The sequence below is a fragment of the Tursiops truncatus genome, chromosome 18 (genome assembly GCF_011762595.2).
Source record: "Tursiops truncatus isolate mTurTru1 chromosome 18, mTurTru1.mat.Y, whole genome shotgun sequence".
In the NCBI taxonomy this organism is placed as follows: domain Eukaryota; kingdom Metazoa; phylum Chordata; class Mammalia; order Artiodactyla; family Delphinidae; genus Tursiops; species Tursiops truncatus.
In genome coordinates this window covers 48,685,308-48,708,282 of record NC_047051.1, presented here as the reverse complement: position 1 = coordinate 48,708,282, position 22,975 = coordinate 48,685,308, and the positions used below count along the sequence as shown (strand labels likewise).

The following is a 22,975-nucleotide window of genomic DNA, read 5'->3' as shown; positions in this document are numbered from 1 at the left end:
ACTCATGGTGCAGCTCTGGCACTGGAGCTACTCTCTTTCACCAAAGATGCGTCTATACCTACTTGTTTCCCCTCTCCATTATCCGTTCCAAAGAAGCACGTGGTGTTTCCAGCTCTACCACTTGAGTCAACCCATTCCCCAGCTTAGCTCTTACCTACCAAATCCATTTTCGGCCCTCATGCCATCAGGCACTACAAACTATTCTTGCTTATGGGAAACGGTCTTCCAAGTCACCCATTATTCCATTTTCTCCTGCCTTTTTCCTCTATCCCTCTGGCCACCTCTCAGCTTCATTAGTGTGTTCCTCTTTATTCTATTTTCTCTTTGTTGCTCTTCTTCACCCCTAGTCAGTCTCCCACCTTCCTGACCACATGTTTTCCTGAGTCAACCTCATGCATTGTCATCAACTACTATCTACGCCCAACATACTCAGAATTAAATTCATTATCTTCCCCCCCAAACCTGCTCTTCCACCTCTTGCTTTTCACATGTTGGTTAATCACATCACTGTCTAACCAGATACCCAAGCTAGAAACATCAGGATCTTTCTGGGCCTCTTTCCCCTTCCTTCCCCTAAGTGCTCCCCACACAACCTCTACACAATGGTCTCCCAAGCACCACCACACACATGCACTTAATAAAGTGTCAGCAAGTCCACAAGCCATAAATCCATCTGGAACCATCCCATCCTTCCATTCTCCTTCAGGCTCTCATCTGAACTCAGGTCACGGTTTCCCCTCTAAATTGCTGTGGGTCACCTCCTAACTGGCTCTCTTGCCTCCAGCACTTCTTTCCCCCCATCTTGCTCACATCTGCCAGAACTTTAGTTATAGAAAGTACCAATTATTATATCATACCCCGTTTTAAAATTGCTGGTAGCTCCTTATTGCCTGCTGGGTAGAGTTTGAAGTCTGCACCTCAGAATTAGATTCAGTTCGGGTGAGTTTTGATAAATATCTACCTTTCCTCAAAATAATTTTAAGAATGATTTTCTCTTTATGAACCAGAAGATATTTCAGTCCATATTGGCTCTAAAATTCTAGAGACATGGCCAAGTTAAATTAAGTCAACATTTGGTGTTTTAAGGCAGTTCTCAAATTTAAGCATGTCACGTTTCAAAAAAAAATCGGGGTCGGAGAAGTTGCAAATGTGGCCTAAGCATTTAACTAGCCTAGGGTGTGTTACATAACTTTCAACTCTCAAGTATTTCACTGGTAAAAGTGAGTATAATACCACCTACTTTGCTAGGTTATTGAGAGAATTAAATGAAACATTTTAAAAGGTGCCAAGCCACATGGTTGATGGCCAGTAATTATCTTCTTTTTCCCATGGAAACAATGTTATACATGTAATATATGCTGGTTAGGCAGTTTCCAGATCAACTAAAGAAAATCCTATTTAACTCTCACACATGTAGCTCTAAAGCTAATAGAACTCGGTCAGCATTCAACGTATAATTACAGATCCAGGCACCGTACTAACAGTGAGCACAACAGGCTTGCTTCCTACCCTTAGATAGGGTAGGGGTCTAGTGAAGGTGACAAGCAGGTAAAATGCACAGGAGGTAGATGTGATAAGGTAAACCCTGGGTACTCTTAAAAGAGGTACTCTCGTAGACTTGGGCATTAGGAAGTGTAAAAATCTTCCTTCCTTCCACATGTATCATCCTATTTCTGGGTTCTGATTTAAAAATCTGGGGCAAAGGTCCTGAAATGTGGATTTGGATGAGATTTGGGGGCAGAAGGCTTGGACAAGACAAAAAAAACCAAAACCCTGTATGCAACACCAATTTGGGGGAAAAGCCACATCTGTGAGGCAGCTGGAGCGGGACGGAGGACTCTGGGAGTCCCACTGCCTCCCCTTGTTCGGGTGCCCCAAGAATTGCCCTGGCAGCCCAGTCTGGCAGGGGAGGCTGGAAAAGAAGCAGTACCATAAGAGAAGTCTGTGAGAAAAGGGAAGAGAGAGAAACAGAACTCCAGACTAGCAATGGAGGTGAGAAAGAAACTCCTGGGCAGATTTTAAACGAGGTCATTTAAGCTCTTCCCTCATTAAGTCTTTGCTTCTTTATGCCATGAACTCCCTTCTTATCACAATTCTGTGAGAGGCTCCTAGCCCATCTCTGCCCCCAGATTTCGCCTCCTTCAAATAATTCTATATAGCATCACAGTGCTCACATTCCTAAAACACTCCTTAATCTTAAAGAACCTATAAAGACCTAAATTACCTGCTGAATCAAGTTCATACTTCAGTCTAGTAATCAAGGCCTTGAATGTAATTCAAGTCAATAAATACTTAAGTGCCAACTATGGGTAAAGGCTATGGAGGGTATAAACAATACCGGAGAAGGAGAAACGAACATATGGAAAAGGAAGCATTCAGTGAATGAAACTTGCAAGGGTAGGAAGTTCAGTTCCAACAAGGGGGAGGCGATCTCTTGATCCATGAAGGAACCGAGCCTCCTGTGCTTTGAAGGAACAGGAGAACTTCAAAAAACAGAGATGGGTGAAATGAACATTTTTAAATAGGGCAACAATAAGAATAAAAATATATATGATGTGTTCATGAAAGTATAGGGTATGTTCCAGAAATACCAAGCAGACTCATGTGGCTAGATATCACCTACTTCCGCTCTCTTTCTCACAACACAGGGCAGTGAAGGCAATCTTGAGACAAACTAACTGAGTTCAAATCCTGACTCCACCACTCGCTATGCTGCATGGTCTTGGGCAAGTAACATGACCACTTCATGCCTCCATTTTCATGGCTACAAAACAGCAATAAGAGGGTCACTGTGAGGATTAAATAAAACAATGCCTTGCGAAGCCTGGTCGGCATAGCAGCTACTCAGTAAACATTAGCCGTTTCGGCACTACAAAGGGAGTTTGGGAACAGTCATGAGAGACCTCGGTGTTCCCCTGAGTGCTTTGAACTTCACTGAACAGACCACAGCATGCCACTGGGGGCTTTGAAGCAGAGAAATTACCCAGTCCAGCCCGGCATCATGCAAATTAACCTGGTGCCAGCCTTGTGTAGAATGCACAAAGACGTGACTATTTACTAAGTGTTTGCACGGATGAGGGAAAGGGCTGGAATTAGGGTAGCGGAAGCAGGGATAGAAAAGGGTAACAACATCAAGGGAGATGCTGTAGGAAGAAATGAAAGGACACTGCCAGCACAAGTGTGAGTAAGGAAGAGGACCTGAAGAACACTCTCCTACAAAGCTACCAAGACGTCTACCTGAAACTAATATAATATTGTAAATCAAGTACGCTTCAATTAAAAGAGAAAGACATCGGGCTTCTCTGGTGGCGTAGTGGTTGAGAGTCCGCCTGCCGATGCAGGGGACACGGGTTCGTGCTCCGGTCCGGGAAGATCCCACATGCCGCGGAGTGGCTGGGCCCGTGAGCCATGGCCGCTGAGCCTGCGCTCCGCAACGGGAGAGGCCACAACAGTGAGAGGCCCGCGTACCAAAAAAAAAAAAAAAAAAAAAAAAAAAAAAGAGAAAGACATCTAGATGTTCAGCCAGACACCATGTTTTATTTTTCTGAACTCCTAGAACTAGGTAGTTTGGAGGAGTTTTGCGTATGCCCTGGCCATACTGGTCCTAGGCTGTTTGTGCATTCCCAGCCCTTTTCCCAAGTCAGTCAGCTCCTTCTCAGTGACAAGAGCAGGGTGATGCTACATAAGCTACTTTCCTCAGAGTGCAGACGTGGACACACCAAGCATCTCAGGGATAGGCAAGTCACCATACGATATATACATTTGTTCAAGAATTCCGATTGCTCCACTTATTAAGTCAAGCCTAATTTTGCCCGGTAGCATTCCATTTCAAGTTGGGTGACTAAAGAGCATAAATCCACTAATGATAAAACCTGAAACCACACCATGTTAACTCACATTCCTCTGAACTGCTCTAACCTGGAAGCCACACCCACACCCTCTTTTTCTTAATCCACTGATGCAGCTAGTCAACTGCCACCCTGAAGGAGTTACCACCACTGAGCACACAGTACAATAATCAGGCTGTTTCGTGGGATTTGCTATTTGAAAAGGCGAAGGCAAACAGGCAAGTCCATAAAACAGAAGACACCTTGCTTCTCTCTTTATTATTCATCCATGGTACCTTATGTTCCCCAAGTATAACAGAGGCTACTGTCCTCATCCACTGAGACTTATGATGCTAATTACGTATTCCCAATTCTTTAAAAGTGAAGTTAAAAAAATAATTCACAACCAATGATTTTAGCAACCTGAAGAGACTGGATTTAGATATGTTTGTAAATATACATGGGAAAACTGAAAGAAATATATCTAAATGCTACAGAATATCTCTAAATGATGAGATTACCAAGTCATTTTTATTATGTATGTTTTCCTGCATTTCCAAGTTTTCTCAAGCACAGAGTACTTTATAATCACAACGAAAAAAAGCTTACTTTAAACTTGTAAAGCTTTCCTGTACTAATAAAAACTAATGATACTAAAATATGCTGTATCATATTTTACACAAAGATATTTCATTAATATAACTTGGGCCAAGTTATATACTTGATGTTGTGCCTTGGGGAAAAAATACACTTTAGTAAGGCATCAGAAAATGCTAGACTAAGCCACAGAACCATAAAAGCATCTCCACACTAAGGGGTTCATACAACTATCAAATTGCTTATTGAAGGTTTTTCTCTAAAAGAGAAAAGTTTCTTTCTCTTCTCTAGACAAGCAACAACTCTTTAGCCTATGTGTAAAACATAACTAAAAGAACATTCATTACCTAACAATTCTCTTAAAGTCATCTGTGGGATTTTAAGTAGGAAAAACTACAAATGCCCCCAGTCCTTCTTCATCTGATGGTATACTTTATTTGGACTCCAAATGTTAAAGAACGCAATTGTCATACTGTAACTAAGCCTCAGTATTCCCCTTAAAAGAAAAGGAGTGGTACAAAATTCTAGGCTTCCCAAAGTACAAATTACTATTGAAAGTCACTAGGATTTTTCATATGGTAGAGAAAGAAGTTCCCCTCTCATGTGTACCAGTTTCTCCTTGTGGTCAGTTCACTTCCCTGAGAAGGGGCTTTTATTGCCCATTTTCTATTAGACCTGCATCTAAAAAAACCTCCTGAGTGACTCCTGCACCCAAACCCGGACTACTGAGTGCTAACGGTGCAAGGCAACAGCTGCTGAAACGGGGAGTAGAGAGCAAAGCCAGCCAACTCCAGGGAGACGGGTCCAAAAAGTCTCCATACACCCATATCACAAGGGTCATCTGGATCCATCAACTCAGAGTTGGAAGAGATCTATTTCCGCCAAGATCTGTTACAAATACAATGCAATGTCATTTTCTACATTATCAGCCCAGACTGTAGTGCCTAGAGGCTAGAAACGTGGTTTCCTGATTTAATTACTTATGTTTCTGGGCAGCAGGTGATTGAAAAGCCTTCCCAAACCCACCTGTGATCTTGAGACCTCTGTCTGTTGTGAGCTTCTCCCTTCTCCAAGCTCAGACGTTAAATCAGGGCTAGATGTTGAAGATAACGTGTCTTTCGAAGTGGCAGCCTGGCCCTGGGAAGGAGATGAGAAGGTGGGTGTAGGAGAGAGCAGCCTCATCACACTTTCTCTGGGTGCTGATGCCTCTGTTTCGCTGGATGACCTGGACGCAAGCTGGCTCGTGTCAGGTCTTTGCACAGAGATGCTGACCGAGCTGCTCTGGGTTCTCTTAATGCCTTCTACGTCTCCATTATACTTCCAAGAATCATCCATCTAAATAGGAAACATCATTTTAAACTTCGTATTCTGTTAGATTGCTATTTAAAAAGCATATACATTAAATTAATACTTTAAAGTAATGAAAGTAATATATACCTCCCTCAGCAAAGTAACTACTACTAAAAGCTTGGAGCATGGTTTCACACTAACAGATCCGTACATATGAAGTGGTAGGAGTAGTTATTTTTTACAGAAGTGTTTATTTTATAAACAGACCTCTGAAACTTGCTTTGACCATCTACATCACTCCAGGTCAACAGACAGAAATCTAAACTAGATCAACTGAATACTTCACACTATGGATCTCTACAATTTATTCATTTGATATGCATTCAATGTCATTTAAAGTGTACCAAAAATATTGCACATCTTTTTATAACCAGAATATTTTTATAGCACAGATTCCCAAAAGTAGACTTGCTGGATGAAAGAATATTTTATGTATGTAGTATAAAATATAATTTATATATATATATCTTTAAAAATTGTAGCAATGCACTCCCAAAGTAATGTATAAGAATGTCTCTGTCCCTGCATCCTTGCCAACACTAGACGTTTTGAATGTTTTAAATCTTTGTCAATCTCATGGGTGAAAAGTTGTACAGCTCATTCTTGCTCTAATGAGACTGAACATGCTTCTATGTACTTTATGTTACCAACCATTTAAATTCCCTCTCCCTTGAACCATTTCTATATTCACTTTTCTACTGTTTATCTTTCCTTATCAATTTGCATTTTAAATCTCAGGGATAGTAAACCTATATATAAAATACATTTTACTAATATTTTCTGAGCCTATATAAATTGTCGTTTGGACTACATTAATGGTGTCTACCATATAAATTTAATTTTTATGTTGTCAAATATGCCTGTATTTACTTAATATAATGGTCAGCGGTTTTTCTGGCTAGTGTAGGCAGGCTTCCCTCATCTTGAATTTTTTTAATCAATTTTTTTCTATTTTCAAATTTTAGGATTCCTCATTGGCAGAGGTAAAAGGAATTTGAACACCAATGTGCTCAAGACTGTATTGCTTCCTTTTAAATAATTCAAAATAATACACTCACTTTCAGCCCTGCTTCATTCTCAGGGCAAATGAGTCTATATCCTTTAAAACCCCAATAAAAATATGTATTTTTTGAACCATGAGATACATTTTAATAACTATAATCAAATATATCAAGTTCTAATGAAGTGGGAAATCAGGAAAAATAGAACTTTGTGCATAATCACTTGAAAATATTTAGGTTAAACCACATGAAATTGCTGTTTTGTAGGTCAAAAAGAACTGACTATTGGCAACTTCATACAGTGCAACCTAATACTTTACAAAAGATATATTTGAGAAAATATGACACTAAAAAATAAATGCTCTGCCTTAGAATGTAGATTACTTATTTTTTTAAATGTATCAGCTCGACTTTCATTGAATTTAAAGTTTAATCAGTTCTGCATCGTTGCTATATTTTAAGCATTAAATGTCTATTGAATCTAAATTGGTAAAAATACAATTGCTTTATATACAAGTTATATACATTTTACCCATCAAGTATCTGTAACTCAAACCTCTGCACAAGTTCACCGGTATTTTGCGCTGGCGAACAGACTAAGTGAAGTAGAAACACGTTTACCGTGTAGGATCTCGGGAGTGATGAGATTCCCCTTGACTGAGATCCAAAAGGTCTCGGTGTGACCACAGACGTTAACCTGGCCGCATCAGTTTTCTGGTAACTTCTAGGGAGAGCAGCTGAAACTCGAGTTGACTCCATTTGTCGTGAATGCTGAGAAGACAAAGAGGCTGGGCGTTGTTCTTCCACGGGGCTTTTCGAAGGAAGCTGAATTTCAGCTGTGATAGTAGCCTCCCTTTTTGCAAAAGCTGTAGAATCTTGCTTAGGAATTTCCGTCGGATAAGTGGTTCCCTTCTCTTCTACTCTCTCACTCTGGGAACTTACTTCGGACATAGTCAGCATAGGGGGAAGTTTTTCTTCATTCACTCCATCATCAGAAGAATACAGTTTCCTCCTCGATGTCACTGTAGACATCTGATTTGGGGATTCCCTTAGCAGAAAGAAACGCCAAAACCACAAAGTTAGGCATTTGACACACAGAGGTGGAGAGACAGATGTTATTTTGGTCATTAACATAAAAAAATGGGTGGGAACAAAAAGACTACTGACTTCATATCATAACACAATATTAAGAGAATGCGGGAATAAATACATGCAAATTTTTTAATGTCACACTAAGAAAGATTAAGAGCTTGACTTTTTTTTCTTAAAGAGGTTAAAAAAAGGTCCCTGAAGTATATGCAATTGTAAAGAAACTTTAATAAGAAAACTTTAATAAGGGATTATTCAAAATTTCATCCACAAGTGTATAACGCTTCCAAAATTAACACACTATAACGATAACTAATTGACGACCAATTTGAACCCTCCAAAGATGTGGATTTCTTAACAGGGTTGAGAGTTCTCTTGTACACAATTTATAATAGCTTCGTAAAAACAGAAGACCACAAAAGACTCAGACTTTCATTAAGATCAAGTTAGTCTATAATTTCACACAGCTTGATAGAATTTCCATGGAAAATTATTGCAGATTAAAAGTCACCATTCCTGTCTATAGAGAGGCTGATGAAACAGCCTCACGGCTACCATTTAGTAAGGAGTACCTCTCAAGCCAACTGCATTGCGTTTAAGTGAATGAAACTGTGTTTACCACTGGCTTCTAGGGGACAAAGGAGCTTTGCTTAATTTCACCTGACAGCACATTTCCTTTTTGACATTATCCTTAAAGACTATTTGCCTTCTCCCTGACCTGTAAATATCTCAAGGTTTCACATAGTAACTGCTCCACAGGCAAGTAAAAATTGGACCTTTATCCTGTTATGTTGCAATGAAAAAAAACAAACCCTCACACTGATGTTTATATAGTCTTCCTTTAAAAATACAATTTTAATTGCACCACGAAGACGTGAAAAAGAACTTTGCTATACTTTTACACAATTTAGTTAAGAGTAAGAGCTGGTTTTATCCGACCATTCCATTCCTAAATTTACTTTAAAAGGAGAAAAAGTTGTTTATTTTCTGCATATATAGCCAATCCTGCATGTGAATATACAGTGTAAAATGAAGAAATTAGGTACACCACCCTTAGGTACTCATTTCTTTCATTAATCCAAGTCACTACTTATTACAGCAATGCTCTGCTTTTTCACTGCAGAGCAAAATGCTCGAAGGTTATGCACATTTAATGACAGTTTAATATTGGTGCACATGTACATCCCACTACACTTACACAAAATATCTATTTCTAACTCTGGTATCTCCAACCCTGAGATGCATTCAGCCTCATTACCTGTCCTGCAGCATTTCGTTAAATGTCTTAGATCTTCTCTCAGACTTCTCAAGTGACTGCTTCTCAATCTCTTCCCTCTCTTCTTTTTTCTTCTGCAAATCTGAAGTGTAGCTTTTCCGACGATCTTTCCATTTTGCAAGGTCCTGACAGAAGAAAATCACATCAGCACAGGCACACCTGAATTTCTACACACCCTCTCCAGCAGTGAGAGCGCGCCAGAGGATCCCATTACATCGCTGAAACTATTCACTACAACTTTGATGCCAAGGTGCCCTAATTTTGCTTTTTATAGCCAGCGTTTCTGTACCAAGCCTTTTATCTCATGTATCTGTCTAAAAGCCCTGACCTAATAAGATAGGCCCCATTTTTGTTTTCCCAGGTAGCCTGCCTCACTTGCCCATTTCACAAAGAATGCTAAATGCTTGTAATTAGATGCCAGGTCAGAGAAGATCAGGAACTGTTTCAAATTCATTTCCATCTCACTCCAATAATCTGACTCTTACACAAAATGACATGTTTCACTAGTCAGACTGGAAGAGAAACGCGACTGTAAAATGGCTAAACGTAGAAGCATACATTTAACAAATACTGAGTTCAATCCCTACTTTGAGACAAGGGGGCCACAAACACAGATGAATAAGGTGCACTTCCCCTCAAGGAACTCTCAGTCTAGAGGGAAAGACAGACAGGTAAATAAAGTTCAACAATGAGTGTGATAGGATTGTGTGAGAGAGCAGGGATCCAAAGGAGAAAGTGATCACTTCTATCCCAGGCAGGGGAAGGCGGAGTTTGGAAAGGCTTTAATGGGGAAGCCAGCCTCAAGTATGTGATTTCAAAGCGGGTCAACTCCTCATAAAGACAGGGCAGTAAGGAGGATTACACGGGAACAAGTGGACATCTGCTTTCCATACATCCAGGAACCTAAGTCTCACCTAGCTGGGTGACCCCAGGACAATCAACCTAATTCTCCTTTAAAATTAGTCCTAGCAGCCTAAGCTGGTTCTGACACCCAGGGGTTAAGACAGTTTGGATGGTACCAACTTTTCTATGTCATCAAAACAGAGAAATCCCATGCTTCCTAGTGGCACTGCAGCCCCAACAGAAGCTCATGTAAGCTTCTCAAACTGAGAGGAAACTCATCCCCAGGGCACATATATACCCTTTGGGAGCAGACAGGGCCATTCCTGCTTCTAAAAACAGCCTGAAATCCATATGAACTATTTTCAGAAAGAACAAAAGCAGTGCACATTAGTCCTACAAGGTAACCAGCGTGAATTTTCGTCTGACTTAACCTAAGGGATAAACCCTCCATACCTCTCATTTTCAGCCTCAGTCATCATGCATTTTGGCAAACTGACACTGAATTTCTGTTTCTTGACAATTAAAATGCGTTCCCAAATAAAAGAGGAACTGGAATTTAGAAACATGGCCAAGGCAGAGGTTTCATCTGTATTATGTAATCTTTAACTCCTTGGAAAATTAAGATTTACTATCTCTAGCCCTTTTGTTTATGCTACCACTCAACCCTCTTACCAAAAGGTTGTCCTCAGACTTCTTTGGGTCTGCTCTGTGTAGTTTATCTATCGTATTTCTTTACACTCCTTTGGTGTAAAACAATTAACGCTTTTTAAAAGGGTAGAGTTCCCTTCTGCCGGGGACAAAACTAAAGGTTAAATCTTTATCCAAATGTCATTGCTGTAAAAACACCTAATTTTGATTCACATTAGATAACTGCTTTTTCAACCAAAATATTACTGAGTTATAATTCGTATTTCTCCCCAAACCTCCTCTATTAACTCTAAGAACCCTTTCCTCTCTCCCTGCTGATACCCAGTCTCTGGGCTGGACCCTCTGCTCCCCTGTTCTCCCTAAACCTTGAGCAAAGTGTTTCCTTTCATGAGCATCGGTAACAGTCATACGCCAAGTTCAACCACCAAAGCAAGTAAACAAGTTACCTATACTGCACAGAAGCAGCTTCTCATTTTTGAGAACTCACAGAAAATATTAGAAGACAAACAGCTTCCGTTTTACACAATGGCCTTTAAGATATGTAGCAGTAATAGACCAAAATGGTTAAAACATCACATTTTCTACAGAACTGAAATCTGGAATAGCAAGGAAAATCGTCCCTTGAGTATACTGACTCTCTTTTTAAAGAAGGAAGAGTCAAACAAATACATCCTCCCTGCCTCCCCATCTCCCAATAAAAATAATACTCACATCCTGCCATTTCTGATCTTGTTCTTTTAACTGTGACTTTATTTTCTGCATCTCCTCGTAACGCAGCTGACGCAAGTTCTGAGCATCCTCTGCGCTGACATCACTCATGGACTTGCTCCTACGACAAAAATACCCATGGTAACCAAGGTTCATGTGACCGGATTTAAGGTAAAACTGGAAGGTTGGGCTTATATTTGGAAATTCCATCTAAAATTCTGCAGTACTACCTAGATGCTTTCGTGATAATATCACAGAAATAGCACTACAGAGATAAATGGTGTTTTTCCAAAACGCAGAAACAAGAGCCTAGCACTCAAGTCAAGCGTGAATTCTTTCACAAAATGGCTAAATGAACCCTGAACAAGTCTGAAAAAATAACCCAATGTTCATATTTAGGTAGTCGATGCAGAAAAAGATTACTTTAGGAAAAAAATAATTATTAGTCCCTAGAATCACCTGTCTTTATTTTTCTATCTCCCCCAGAGATAATCTTTTAAGGTTTGGCTGCCTTTTCTGAGCACTTATTAAATAATTTAACGATTACCTGATATTTTCTCCTCAAGTTCAATACCAGGAATAAATGTGCCACTGCTTCTCAAAGATTCTATAACATCCGCCCCACTACTGCACTGGGCTTGGTCTCAAAGACCACAGGTGGTTTCCAATAGCCAGTTACAATATAACCTCTATTATAATCCTCTTTTTTGTTAAGGCAGCTTTCGTTTTGTCCATGTGTGACCCCTGCCGTGAGGACGTACTGCGGGTTAGGTGTCAAAGAGTTCAAGTTAGGGTAGTTTGAGGAGAGTGGGGTGCCGCCCATGAGGCACGTGTGCTGTACACGCACACAGAAGGGTATGGTGAGCTACACCAGAGAAGGGAGACTGAGGGAGGGCTCCAGGAAAGAGAGGTGTCAGATCTGAATACTGAGTAGCAGCTAGGAGGAACGAGAGAAGAAGAGAGAGACACAGAGCTTTCAAACGTGGGGTGCCCAAAATCTTCTTTCCTACCAATCTTTCTAAATTTTTATTTCACTGTAACTGACTCCACTTTTAGTTATTTAAGTAACTCTCCCTCTCCTTCTTGAGCCCCTAAGTTTGCCTTCCCCAAGACTTTGCCATCACCACATTTTTTTAATAACATGCTTGCCCTTAGCCAGCTCAAGAATTCAATTACATTCTCTATGTAAATGACTCCCCCAAATCCACGGCCTAGGCCCAGTCTGAGTCAATTCCAATTGCTCGTTAAATAAACATCTCTGCACGGCCACCGTAAAAGGATAATGGAAATAATACCTAGAAAGGATTTTGTAAATGGTAACTTACTAAACACATGATTATTGTTGATGTAGCCAAACTCAATTTTGTCTCCAAACCTGCTTTTCCTCTTATCAGTGATGCTACCTGCCCCCAATTACCCACATTTGAAACCGAAGAACCATTTTTCACCTTTCTCTCTCCCTTCTCCCTAGTTATCAAGTCCTCTTATTCAGTGTCTTTTTCTTTCCATTTCTATTGCCAACACCCTAGATCAGAGCACAGTCAACTCTTACCTAGACTTTTTTAAAAGCTTCTTAAATTATCACCCAGGCTCCAAATCCAGTAAAGGTCTCTCCTGAACTCTTCCCTCCAACTTAGAAACCCTTCACCAGTATATATGCCTTTTTAAATGCCACTCATTCCTCAGGATCCCTGCAAGACTATAGTCTGGTTGGGTGCATGCAACTTCCTGTTCATTCTCTGCTTAGAAGTCTCATGGGCAACTCAAACTTAACTTGACAGACCAAAAACATGGTCTCACATCTTCCTCATCTCAACAAAAGCCAACTCCATCCTTTCGTATTATGGGCCAAAGATCTTTTTTTGTTTGTTTGTTTTTGTTTTTTTTTGCGGTATGCGGGCCTCTCACCGCTGTGGCCTCTCCCGTTGCGGAGCACAGGCTCCAGACGCGCAGGCACAGCCGCTCCGCGGCATGTGGGATCTTCCCGGACCGGGGCAGGCACCCGTGTCCCCTGCATCGGCAGGCGGACTCTCAACCACTGCGCCACCAGGGAAGCCCTGGGCCAAAGATCTTTAAGTCATGCCAGATTTCTCATTCTCTTATACATAACTGATCCCATCAGGAAATCCTGTCCCTCTACCTTCTAAATATATCTAGGGGCAACCACTCCTCACCACCTCCACCACTGCCATCCTGATCCAGGCCCTCCTATCTCCTGCCCGGATTATTACAATAATCAGTCTCCCTGCTTCCACCACTTTCTGCACAACAGCGTATTCTCAACATAGCAGCCAGAAGGACCTTTTTGAAATTGCACTCAGGTCGTGACAGGACTCCACTCAGCACCCACCAGTTTCTTCTCATCTCACCTGAGTTAAAAGCAGGTTCTTCCAAGACCTTCAATGTCTGACACTACCTGGCCCCTTGCCTACCTCTCTGCTCTTGTCCCCACTGAGCTCCCCTTCACACACACTGTTTCAGCCAACTGGCTTCCCTGCTCAGGCCCAACCTCTTCCCTCCCTGCTCTTAATCTGCCTGGAATGCTCTTCAACCGAATATGCACATGGTTTATCTCTCACTTCCCATCAGCTGCTTAAATGTTACCTCGGGGGTTTCCTCCCCTGACCACCCTACAAGACGAGCTAATGCCCCTCTCCCCTGACTCACATTATCCCTCGTTTTCTCCATAGCATTTATCACCATCTGAATTGTATGGTTATTTACACATCACCTGCCTCGCCCTGTAAGATTATACAGCAGGAATTTTGTCTGACTTGTTTGCTGCTGTATCACCAGCGCCTAAAAAGAGTGCCCAGCCCCGGTAGGTGCTCGTAAATGTCCTAATGACCTAGATAATCTTCTCCCACTTTGATAAAGTCTTCCTGCAAAAAGCGATGCTTTAGTTATACCATTCTTGTGGCACTTAACACTCAGCATTATGTCATATGTAGTGTGCAAGCAGGCATGCATGTTTAGCTTTCCTCCCTCACAAGTTCACATGCTGCCTGGAAGGAAAACACATTAACAGGGCATGCAGGACACACTCATTTAACATCTGTGGTAAGAATGAGGTATGATTTAGCCTATTTAATCATGCAAAATAAACTAGCTATGAAATGTTTCTAATTTTGTAAGAAATTGTGGCTCCTCCCCAAAGTTTTATATAGAAAGCTTTATAGGATTTATTCAAGAATATTAAGGAATTACATACATGAGTACATATATGAAATTATATATTGAGCTGTTAACATCATATATAATTAACTAGGTATGACTATATAAAAATCATCATATGATTTGAGAATATAAACTCAAGTCATAACTGCAAAGAATAAGGCTATATGAACTAATACAATAACAGACTCACTAAAAAGAAAAATTTTTCAGGACGAAGGTACGAGGGGAATGTGGATGCCCAACACATGAGGTTACATAAATTCCAGAACAAAATTGGAAATGTAAATATTTTAAGTAATCTTTTGGTGGGAGGAAGGCTGGACAGTCTCAACTGGCCCAGACCCTTTCAGCCCTCACCCTCCTGCACTATGAAACCTTAACATGTGTCTTTTCAGAAAACATGGTATCACCATGGGCAAAGGCTGCATCACCCTCCGGGGAGCCCAAAGCACAGAGCCTGGCACACAGGAGGTCCCCCCAATATGAACAAAGTAAGTCAAACAACGGCTAGAGTAGACAAGTCCCTGTGGAAGGCAGGAATATGAGCCCCTTGTGTTCCCTGGGATCGATAAAGTTACCTCTAGAAAGCCTGGCACATTCCATACAGGTTGAGCCAGGCACCAGAATGAGACAGGAAGTAAGACCCAGCAGAGGCACCAATTTTCACCCCCACCTAACACCACTTAACTTTTCTCAGCCTCAGTTCCTTGTCTGCTAAGCCAGGAAGGAGTCGTTAGGAGAAATAATGGGTCAGGTTATGTTGATGGCATTTCAATAACCATCTGTTGCTATACACCAACTATTCTTATTAAGGCAAAGATGCTCATTAGAGATCTACTGAAAACTAACTGCCAAAGCAGTTTCAAATTAGAGAGGTCACCCCAGGCCACACTGATAAAATCGAGAACTTTTTGAGTGTAGGAGTCTTTCAGCCAGATCATGAAGAATTCTTTCCTTCCTTATCAGAGTTAACAGCATAATATTAAACTTCTGAGGGCTTACTGTGTGCCAACAACAACCGCCGAGCAGTCTCCATGGATTACCTCATTGTACGAAACCCTAGTCTGATTCTAGCAACTCAGGAGCTGCAGGTCCTTGGGAAAGCTGTGGCATCTGTTTCTCTCTCCACATCTCTAAAATGCACATAACACCTACCTGTCTACCTCTGCAAACTGAGATACTATTTACTAGCAAATAATTCCCTTGCAGTTCATTTACCCTTGTATTTCCTTATTTGCAAAAGCTCCAATTTAAAACTGCATTTGGATTTTTCCAAAAAACTACAGGTCTATTATGTTGTATTTTCAGTTGAATAGAATTTTTTTAAATAGCATGTAGGGTGAAGAGAGAAAGAAGGGGAAGTTTAAGAAAAAGGGAGTAGATTATAAAACAAGATCACTAAAATCTTATTTTCTTTTCCCACAGTGCAGGGACTAGTGTTACGATATTTTTTTAGAACACAATCTCAGGATATTTATAGATGAATATCTAGGAACTAAGGGATCAAAAAGGAACAACATGTAGCAAAATTTCCTAAATATAAAATCACCGATAACCTTATATGGCAAACAGAAATTCCATGATGCTAAGTTTGGGGTCCCCACCTTTCAAGGGAAGATAAGAATATATCTATTTATGCACCTCTAAATATATTTCCATTAGGTGTTGTAGGAATTCTCTGAAGAGTAATTAATGCTAAAACCAGGGTAAGAGGCTTTAGAATTACCATAAATTATAATGATAAGATAACATAAGAGACTTTTCCTTTATAGGTTTAGAGTCTAAATCAGTGTTTCTCTATAGCTGCATTATTGACATTTTGGGGCCCCAAAATTATTTATTGTAGGGGGCAATCTTGTGTACTGTAGGACATTTAGCAGTATCTTTGGCTATAAAAGCACTAAATACCAGTAGCAACGCTCCCCTCAACCCACCCAATGTGACAATCAAAAATGTCGACAAACATTGCTGAATGTCCCTTGGGGGCAAAATCTTCAGAAAGTAACTCACATCAACTTTGTTTTTCCTTCCTTCTTGTTGTCTTACGTGTCTTAGAGTTCTACAGAATTTTTTGGCCAAAACCCCACAAGTAAAATATACGTGTCTTAGTTGTCTTTGATTACAACTTCACCTTGAATCAATGTTCATTTCCTGTTGCTACTGGCAGTAGACTCAATGGCTTAATCATATTACAAAATTATAGCTATATATCATTACAAATTCTTTGTCATTAACAGCTTCTGCCAAGAGGCATCATAACCAAATTTTCAAATGTCACAGGACCATAAGACAAATCATGCAACACAAAAGCACATGTGAGAAAATGACTGCCACATACAAAGCGTCTTACTAAAAATAAAGTGAGAAGTATTAAATGCCAAATAAAAAGCAAGCCAGAAATGAACAATCGAAGCCTGCAAAAGGTGAGGCACATTTCTCTTTAACCTGGTTCTTACCAAAAAGAAAGCATTCATGTTATAGGCAGTTATTTTTCCATCACAGGATGTTGAGCAATAATGATTTTTCCGGGTAAGTGTTCCAAGCTTGACAACACACACGATATCCAGAGGAATACCACCCAGAAATATCACTTGTTTCATGTTTATAATCATTTACAAACATGTTTATAAACATGAGATGAATTCTAGATTGAATGTCTATACTCAATCCAATTTAAATCTTTTTTTGTTTTCACTGCAGATCAATTTAAGAAAAACACTGGTAACTGAGAGAATTTTTTTTAATCCCAAATAATATATTTTAATTGCAAGTGGTCTAAAATGCACTTCAGTTTTCTGAAGATATATCTGTTTACTTTCCATTATTTGACAAGTCATGCATTATTCATCAGTCTGCATTTACAGACAACCTTGCTTTATTTGTGTTACCTTGGCAGTAAACGGCATGGGGAACAGCCTTTAAAACAAATAGTGTACTATGCAAGCAGCAATCTTGAAACGGTCTACAGAAGGCATTTGCTGCTGCTGGCTCTGGCCCAGGAAAACCCTTAGCTTGCTGAGCCTCAGCATTTGGGTTTTTCTCTTCTTTCCTTAACCCAGTCATACAGTGTGTTCCTGAGAGGGAACAGGTAGAGCCATTGGAATAGCTGTACAGGTTTACATTCGCGTGAAGCACTTGTACTCAGTGTATATGTATCCTCGTCAAGAAAAACCACCTGCTTACATCATAAAGCCTTATTTACCAAAGAAAATTCCTCTGAAACTTATCATTCAAAATGTTTGATACTGCAAAGATTTGTTTATCAAGTTAAAACAGCTTTCCCATGATGAACTGAGATTAGCAGATGCTTAAGTGTCATGCTAAAAATTGCCTTGTTCACCTTCCCTGATGGAAACGCTTTAAGCACACATGAGAAACTGGATAGGAGATAATGTGCCTTTGCAAGGCACACTTAAAGCATGCTGGGAGCCTGATTTTTAAAATCAATGGCTGAGAAGTACTTGAAATTAGCTGCCCATCGCTCCTTTACATCTTTGACATCTAGAATGGTTATATTGCTTTAAATAGTAATTTTTAGTACCTTCCAAGATCTCCACATTATCAAAATTATCCAAAGCTATCAAAATCAGAGAACCTGGGACTTCCCTGGTGGCACAGTGGTTAAGAATCCGCCTGCCAAACAGGGTACACGGGTTCGAGCCCCGGTCCGGTAAGATCCCACATGCCGGGAGCAGGTAGACCCGTGCACCACAACTACTGAGCCTGCGCTCCAGAGCCCGCGAGCCACAACTGCTGCAGCCCACGCAACCCTAGAGCCCGTGCTCCGCAACAGGAGAAGCCACAGCAATGAGAGGCCTGCACACCACAATGAGGAGTGGCCCCGCCCCCTCGCCATAGCTGGAGAAGGCCTGTGCGTAGCAGCGAGGACCCAACGCAGCCAAAAATTAATTAATTAATTAATTAATTAATTGAAAATTAGAGAACCTTAGAGATGAAAAGGCTTAGGCAGATTAAAATATTTGACATACTTAAATTTTCTTCTTGATCAAAAAGTATTAGCAGGTAGGTTCACAAAGTTACAGAAAGTTTGATATAAAATATTAAGATGTAGCCAGCTGGTTATTCTGCACTAAGAATGACTAAGACTACATAGTTGGTGTGTACTAAAAGTAAAGAAGTATTTATTTTAACTTAGTTATTCTAGAAAGGGAAAATACTTCCAGAAAATTATTTTTATCATATTTTATGTCTACCAGGTGACTAGAATTAAACAACTGGACAGTCGCCCCTCCGTAACCGAGGGGGATTGGCTCCAGGATCTGCATCCTCAGACACAGAGGACCAATGTAGACAAAAACTGGGTATTAGTTCTAAATATAGTTCTTGCAGCTATATTGGAAACTACCAATATTTTAATTTTTTTGCAGTTTTGGAAGTCTGATTTGCCTTTATAATACAGCCATGTTATAAAATTTTACCCTAATCAGGAATCTTGAAAGTGTTTCCAAATCCTACTAAGGGAAGACTAATGCCACTCACCATCCCAACTAACAAAGCTCCCCTTGAACTGAGAGTACACAGATAATGCCAACTGCATGCATTCCAACCTCAAAGTAAATGCTAATACTCTCTTTCCATCATAGATATTCTAAAACGTAGTTATTTGGGCTTCAACATCCAGAAATGAGAGGTTTGGTCTATGCAGCAATCAGATACCAAAATAAATACACCTAATCTCAGGCACGTGTTTTTGTGGCTTTTCATCAACTCCTTAAGAAAAAAAAAAAAAAAAAAAAAGGGCCTGAATTTTCGATTTCTAATAAACAAACTGTTGCTGTCCTATAGGACTTCATGCACTGGGCACTCAGACAGAAATATTACCATTTGGTTTCAGAATTAAGAAAGATTTCCCATTTTTTAAGTCTCATGCACAGCACAGAGCACCCCCATTTAGTGGCATGCCAGGATAGAAATGCAAGGACGTATTACAAAAAGGACAAAGAAAATGCAGATTTTTTTTTTTACTGTGAACCACAAAACTTACCCGTTCTCACCATAAATCTTTTGAAAGAGTCTAAGAAATCAGAAAACCAAAAATTAAAAGTCATTTTTTTCTAGTTGTGTTAGTTTCTAAATCAGCATCTTTAAGAGTTGAACTAGAGATGGACAAATCTCAAAAGGTTGTTTCTTCAGTCACATTCTTGATCATGTCTCAAAATCTCATTGATCTCATATCTCAAGGAATTCAGATTAAGATAAAGAATTTCCTGATTCCCTCCGAACCAGCAAACCCATTTTTAAAAAAGCTTCCTGTTGCCAGGAACTAATAAGTTAGATTTAGATCTACTAATTTCATTTAACCCAATATTTGTCGATCCCAAAGTTCAACAAACTGAACAGTCATGAAAACAGCAAGTTGCATAACACATAAATGCAGACTCATTATCAAAATGGCCATAATTACATACATGTAAAGTGTAGCAGACAGCAAATAACATTCATGCATTTTAATAATGTTTGCACTGAACTTTAAACCATAAATTTAAAAAGTCACACATCGATAGTCCAAGAAGTCTAGGTCAAAATCAAAATCAAGTTAAATGAAACTTGCAATGCCATATTTTAAGGGAAATTTTTACACAAAAATCATATACTCCGAAATATGAGAAACATGGAAAACCAAACAACCAGACTGTTTCAGAAATGCCTGGACGTGAGAATAAAAGTCTGTAAATACAATTGGAAAACATTTTCGTGAAACGTCAATGTGGCAGAATAGTATCATAGTCATCCTTAAGGCCAAGGGCAACATTTGTGTATACACCTTCTTAAACAGGTCTCAGAGAGGGGATGTTGAGATGTGCAAATATGGAATTGCACTTTTTCCACACAAAGACTAAAGGTTTCTCAAAGCAAAATCAATGTTTTACAGGATGCTTCCAAATGGCTCATGACATGCAGAGCTGGGCAACACGATGCCACTTTCTCACACAAGAAAAGTCACACAAGACCATCCATGACAAGCAAATCCTTGCAGAAACACACTCTGACCTCTCCACCATCAGCCGCTTCCTGTGCCTAAGTCTGCTGGCCTCCCGGATGGACTCCCACTTCTGTAAGTCGGCCTCGCTGCAGGGACCAGGGGTGAACCTGACTGGAGGCACAGTAGTTCCCAGCTTCCAAGATTGGATCTTACGAGCCAACATGTCATCTTTCTTCTGCCTCCAGGAAGGAACTAACACTCTACAGCTATTACTTTTTTCTTTAGGTGGGCATGTCCTTTCAAGTACACAGAGAAATTTTGCTTGAATTTCCGGAGGAAGAGTCCAGGGTTCGGGGAAAGGGACTGGCTGGTATCTATCTGGGGCTCCCGACAGAGGCACCTCTTTCTTCTGTGCTGGAATGCGGCGAACAATCATATCATCTTTTTCTAGGTCTGGAAGTACAAGTTCACCTTCCCTACACTGCAGTATTATATCTTGCTCTACAGGATCGTCTTGCCCAGAAAGCCTTCTTAAGTCTTCGAAAGCCCGAAGGACACATGGGTTTGCATGGAAAGCCCCAGTCTTTCTGACAAAGAAATCATCATTCTCTAAGTCAGGATCCAGGGCTGGCATCTCCAGGTCATCTGGTCTATATCCTGGTGTATAAGAGAGATTCTTTCTGCGTGTTATGAGCCTTGGGCCAGCAGTGGGATCAATTTTGATATGTGTTTCGGAAGACAAGATGTCATCAGAATATGTCTGGAGGGCCTGAAGTAATAAAAACTGACTGAAGCATAGAAAAGAAAAAGGAAGGGAGAATCTTATTAAATTTGGGGAGAAAAGGTAATTAGGTAGCAGACCAACTAGCCAGTCACTGTGGGTGAATTATTTTGGGGGGCCATGGGAGGGACTCTTGCTGGGAAGAAAGACCAGCATTTAATGCCGTAATCCATGACTTTCCTGGATACCATTTAAAGGAATAAGAGCAGAGTGTATCTCTCAGTGGGCACCACTGAGGCCAAGTGATGGGGCCAGAACGGGAAGAGAGTGAAGCTCCCTGATACACACAGTGTTCCCTTCCACCCCTTCCTCATCCCATTGGCCACAACGACCTAAGTCCCCTCCCAGAGAAGCAGCAGTGATCTTCAAGAGCTGAGCAACAAGCACTTTATGCAACAGGCACAGGTTGTCAGCAGATTAAATAAAATGCTCTGAAGCTTTATTAAAGACTCCTATGAATCTTCTCTTTGCATTTTCCCACCAGTCTCGCCTGTCCCAGTGTCTGTCTATAAGTTATTTCCTTTCTCCACAGCTCCACACATCGCACAACTGTAAAATTAGGTCAACTGCCTAAAAAGCCTTTTCAAAACGGTTTTCCCAAGAACTGTCTATGCCACATGTAACTATATACTCTCTTGTACGTGATTGTGCTAAAGAATATTTAATCCTATAGAATTTCAAGCTCACATGCTTGTACAGAAAGCACGATGTCATACGTTATGCTTTTATAACTAAACATTAAGTGCCTAAGTGTTCACGACTCAGCACGTCATGGTCAGAGGTTAAAGTAGCAGCAGAAGCTGGCACAGGCGTCACAGGCCAGACTCCAAGCAGGCGGGCTCATGCAGGCAGGTACACCTGGGCTCATCTGAAGCACCACTAGTTCTCCTGGCTGCATGGGTGTCCCGGGAGTTTCTGGTCCATTTCTTAGCCAGTTCCAGCAAGAGTGAACATCTCTGACAGTTGCTGTCTAGCCTATGATCTGCTTTTTGTATTCTACTAAAAATGGCGGAGCTTCTGTCAGAGCCTGAATCCTCATCGTCAGAGTCTGAATTCCCTCTACCGTGGAGTGACATAGAGAAAGGAAAGAGAAAAGAAGACAAAGAATTGGAGAACGATGCGACTAAAAATAATGTCAAGCTCTGGCTATGGAGAGGACTTTTTACGATCCAGATCCTAAAGTTTAAATTTAGACAGTAGTTTTTTTCAGTTAGCAATTCTACAGATGTTGAAGGGAAATTAACCTCTCTCATGAAAAGTACACATAGAATGTACCCAGCCAGGGTACTGAGCGGACACCAGAATAAAAGAAACATGCACAGAGACAAACCTGAAGCCCTGAAATTCTTTATACCATGGTTTATAAGTTTCCCTTTTTATTCGTTTCCAGTTCACATCTTCTGGGATCCAGCATTTGGGAAGAAACTGATCAAAAGCATTCCCTGGGCTTGGCATGACTGGGCTTAGCTTTCGCACGTAAAGATCATCCCTTACAGTGTTGGGTATGCTTGTCTTTTCTTCTGCCTCTTCCAAATAACAAGAGGAGTCTGAAGTTTCTTGTACTGTTGGCCAGTTCTCCACGTTTGTGCCCCAAGTTCTCCTCTCGTTACTGTTCAAAACATCCAACCAGTTAAGACACCGCGTGAGCAATTTGTGACACAGAACACAAGAGGCATGCTTTCTGTCTCACAAAGTTTACACTGTGAATGCAGCCAATTAGTTCCCATTCTCATC

At 40.6% G+C, this 22,975-nt stretch overlaps 1 protein-coding gene across 15 annotated transcripts in view; it reads right to left on the bottom strand.

The window, feature by feature from the left end:
• Positions 1 to 22,975, bottom strand: part of LMO7 (LIM domain 7) — a 202,728-nt gene that overhangs the window by 27,759 nt on the left and 151,994 nt on the right. For 9 of the 15 annotated variants that reach the window (XM_073795312.1, XM_073795314.1, XM_073795316.1 and 6 more), the window contains 7 exons: positions 22,572 to 22,850; positions 20,529 to 21,248; positions 19,522 to 19,551; positions 11,343 to 11,460; positions 9,123 to 9,265; positions 7,397 to 7,823; positions 5,451 to 5,759 (listed from right to left, as the gene is read on the bottom strand). In XM_073795312.1, coding sequence (XP_073651413.1) covers positions 5,451 to 5,759; positions 7,397 to 7,823; positions 9,123 to 9,265; positions 11,343 to 11,460; positions 19,522 to 19,551; positions 20,529 to 21,248; positions 22,572 to 22,850 — 2,026 coding nt within the window. The remainder of the gene's footprint in view (positions 1 to 5,450; positions 5,760 to 7,396; positions 7,824 to 9,122; positions 9,266 to 11,342; positions 11,461 to 19,521; positions 19,552 to 20,528; positions 21,249 to 22,571; positions 22,851 to 22,975) is intronic. The other 6 variants (XM_019920909.3, XM_033843629.2, XM_019920920.3 and 3 more) reach the window with 4 other exon arrangements.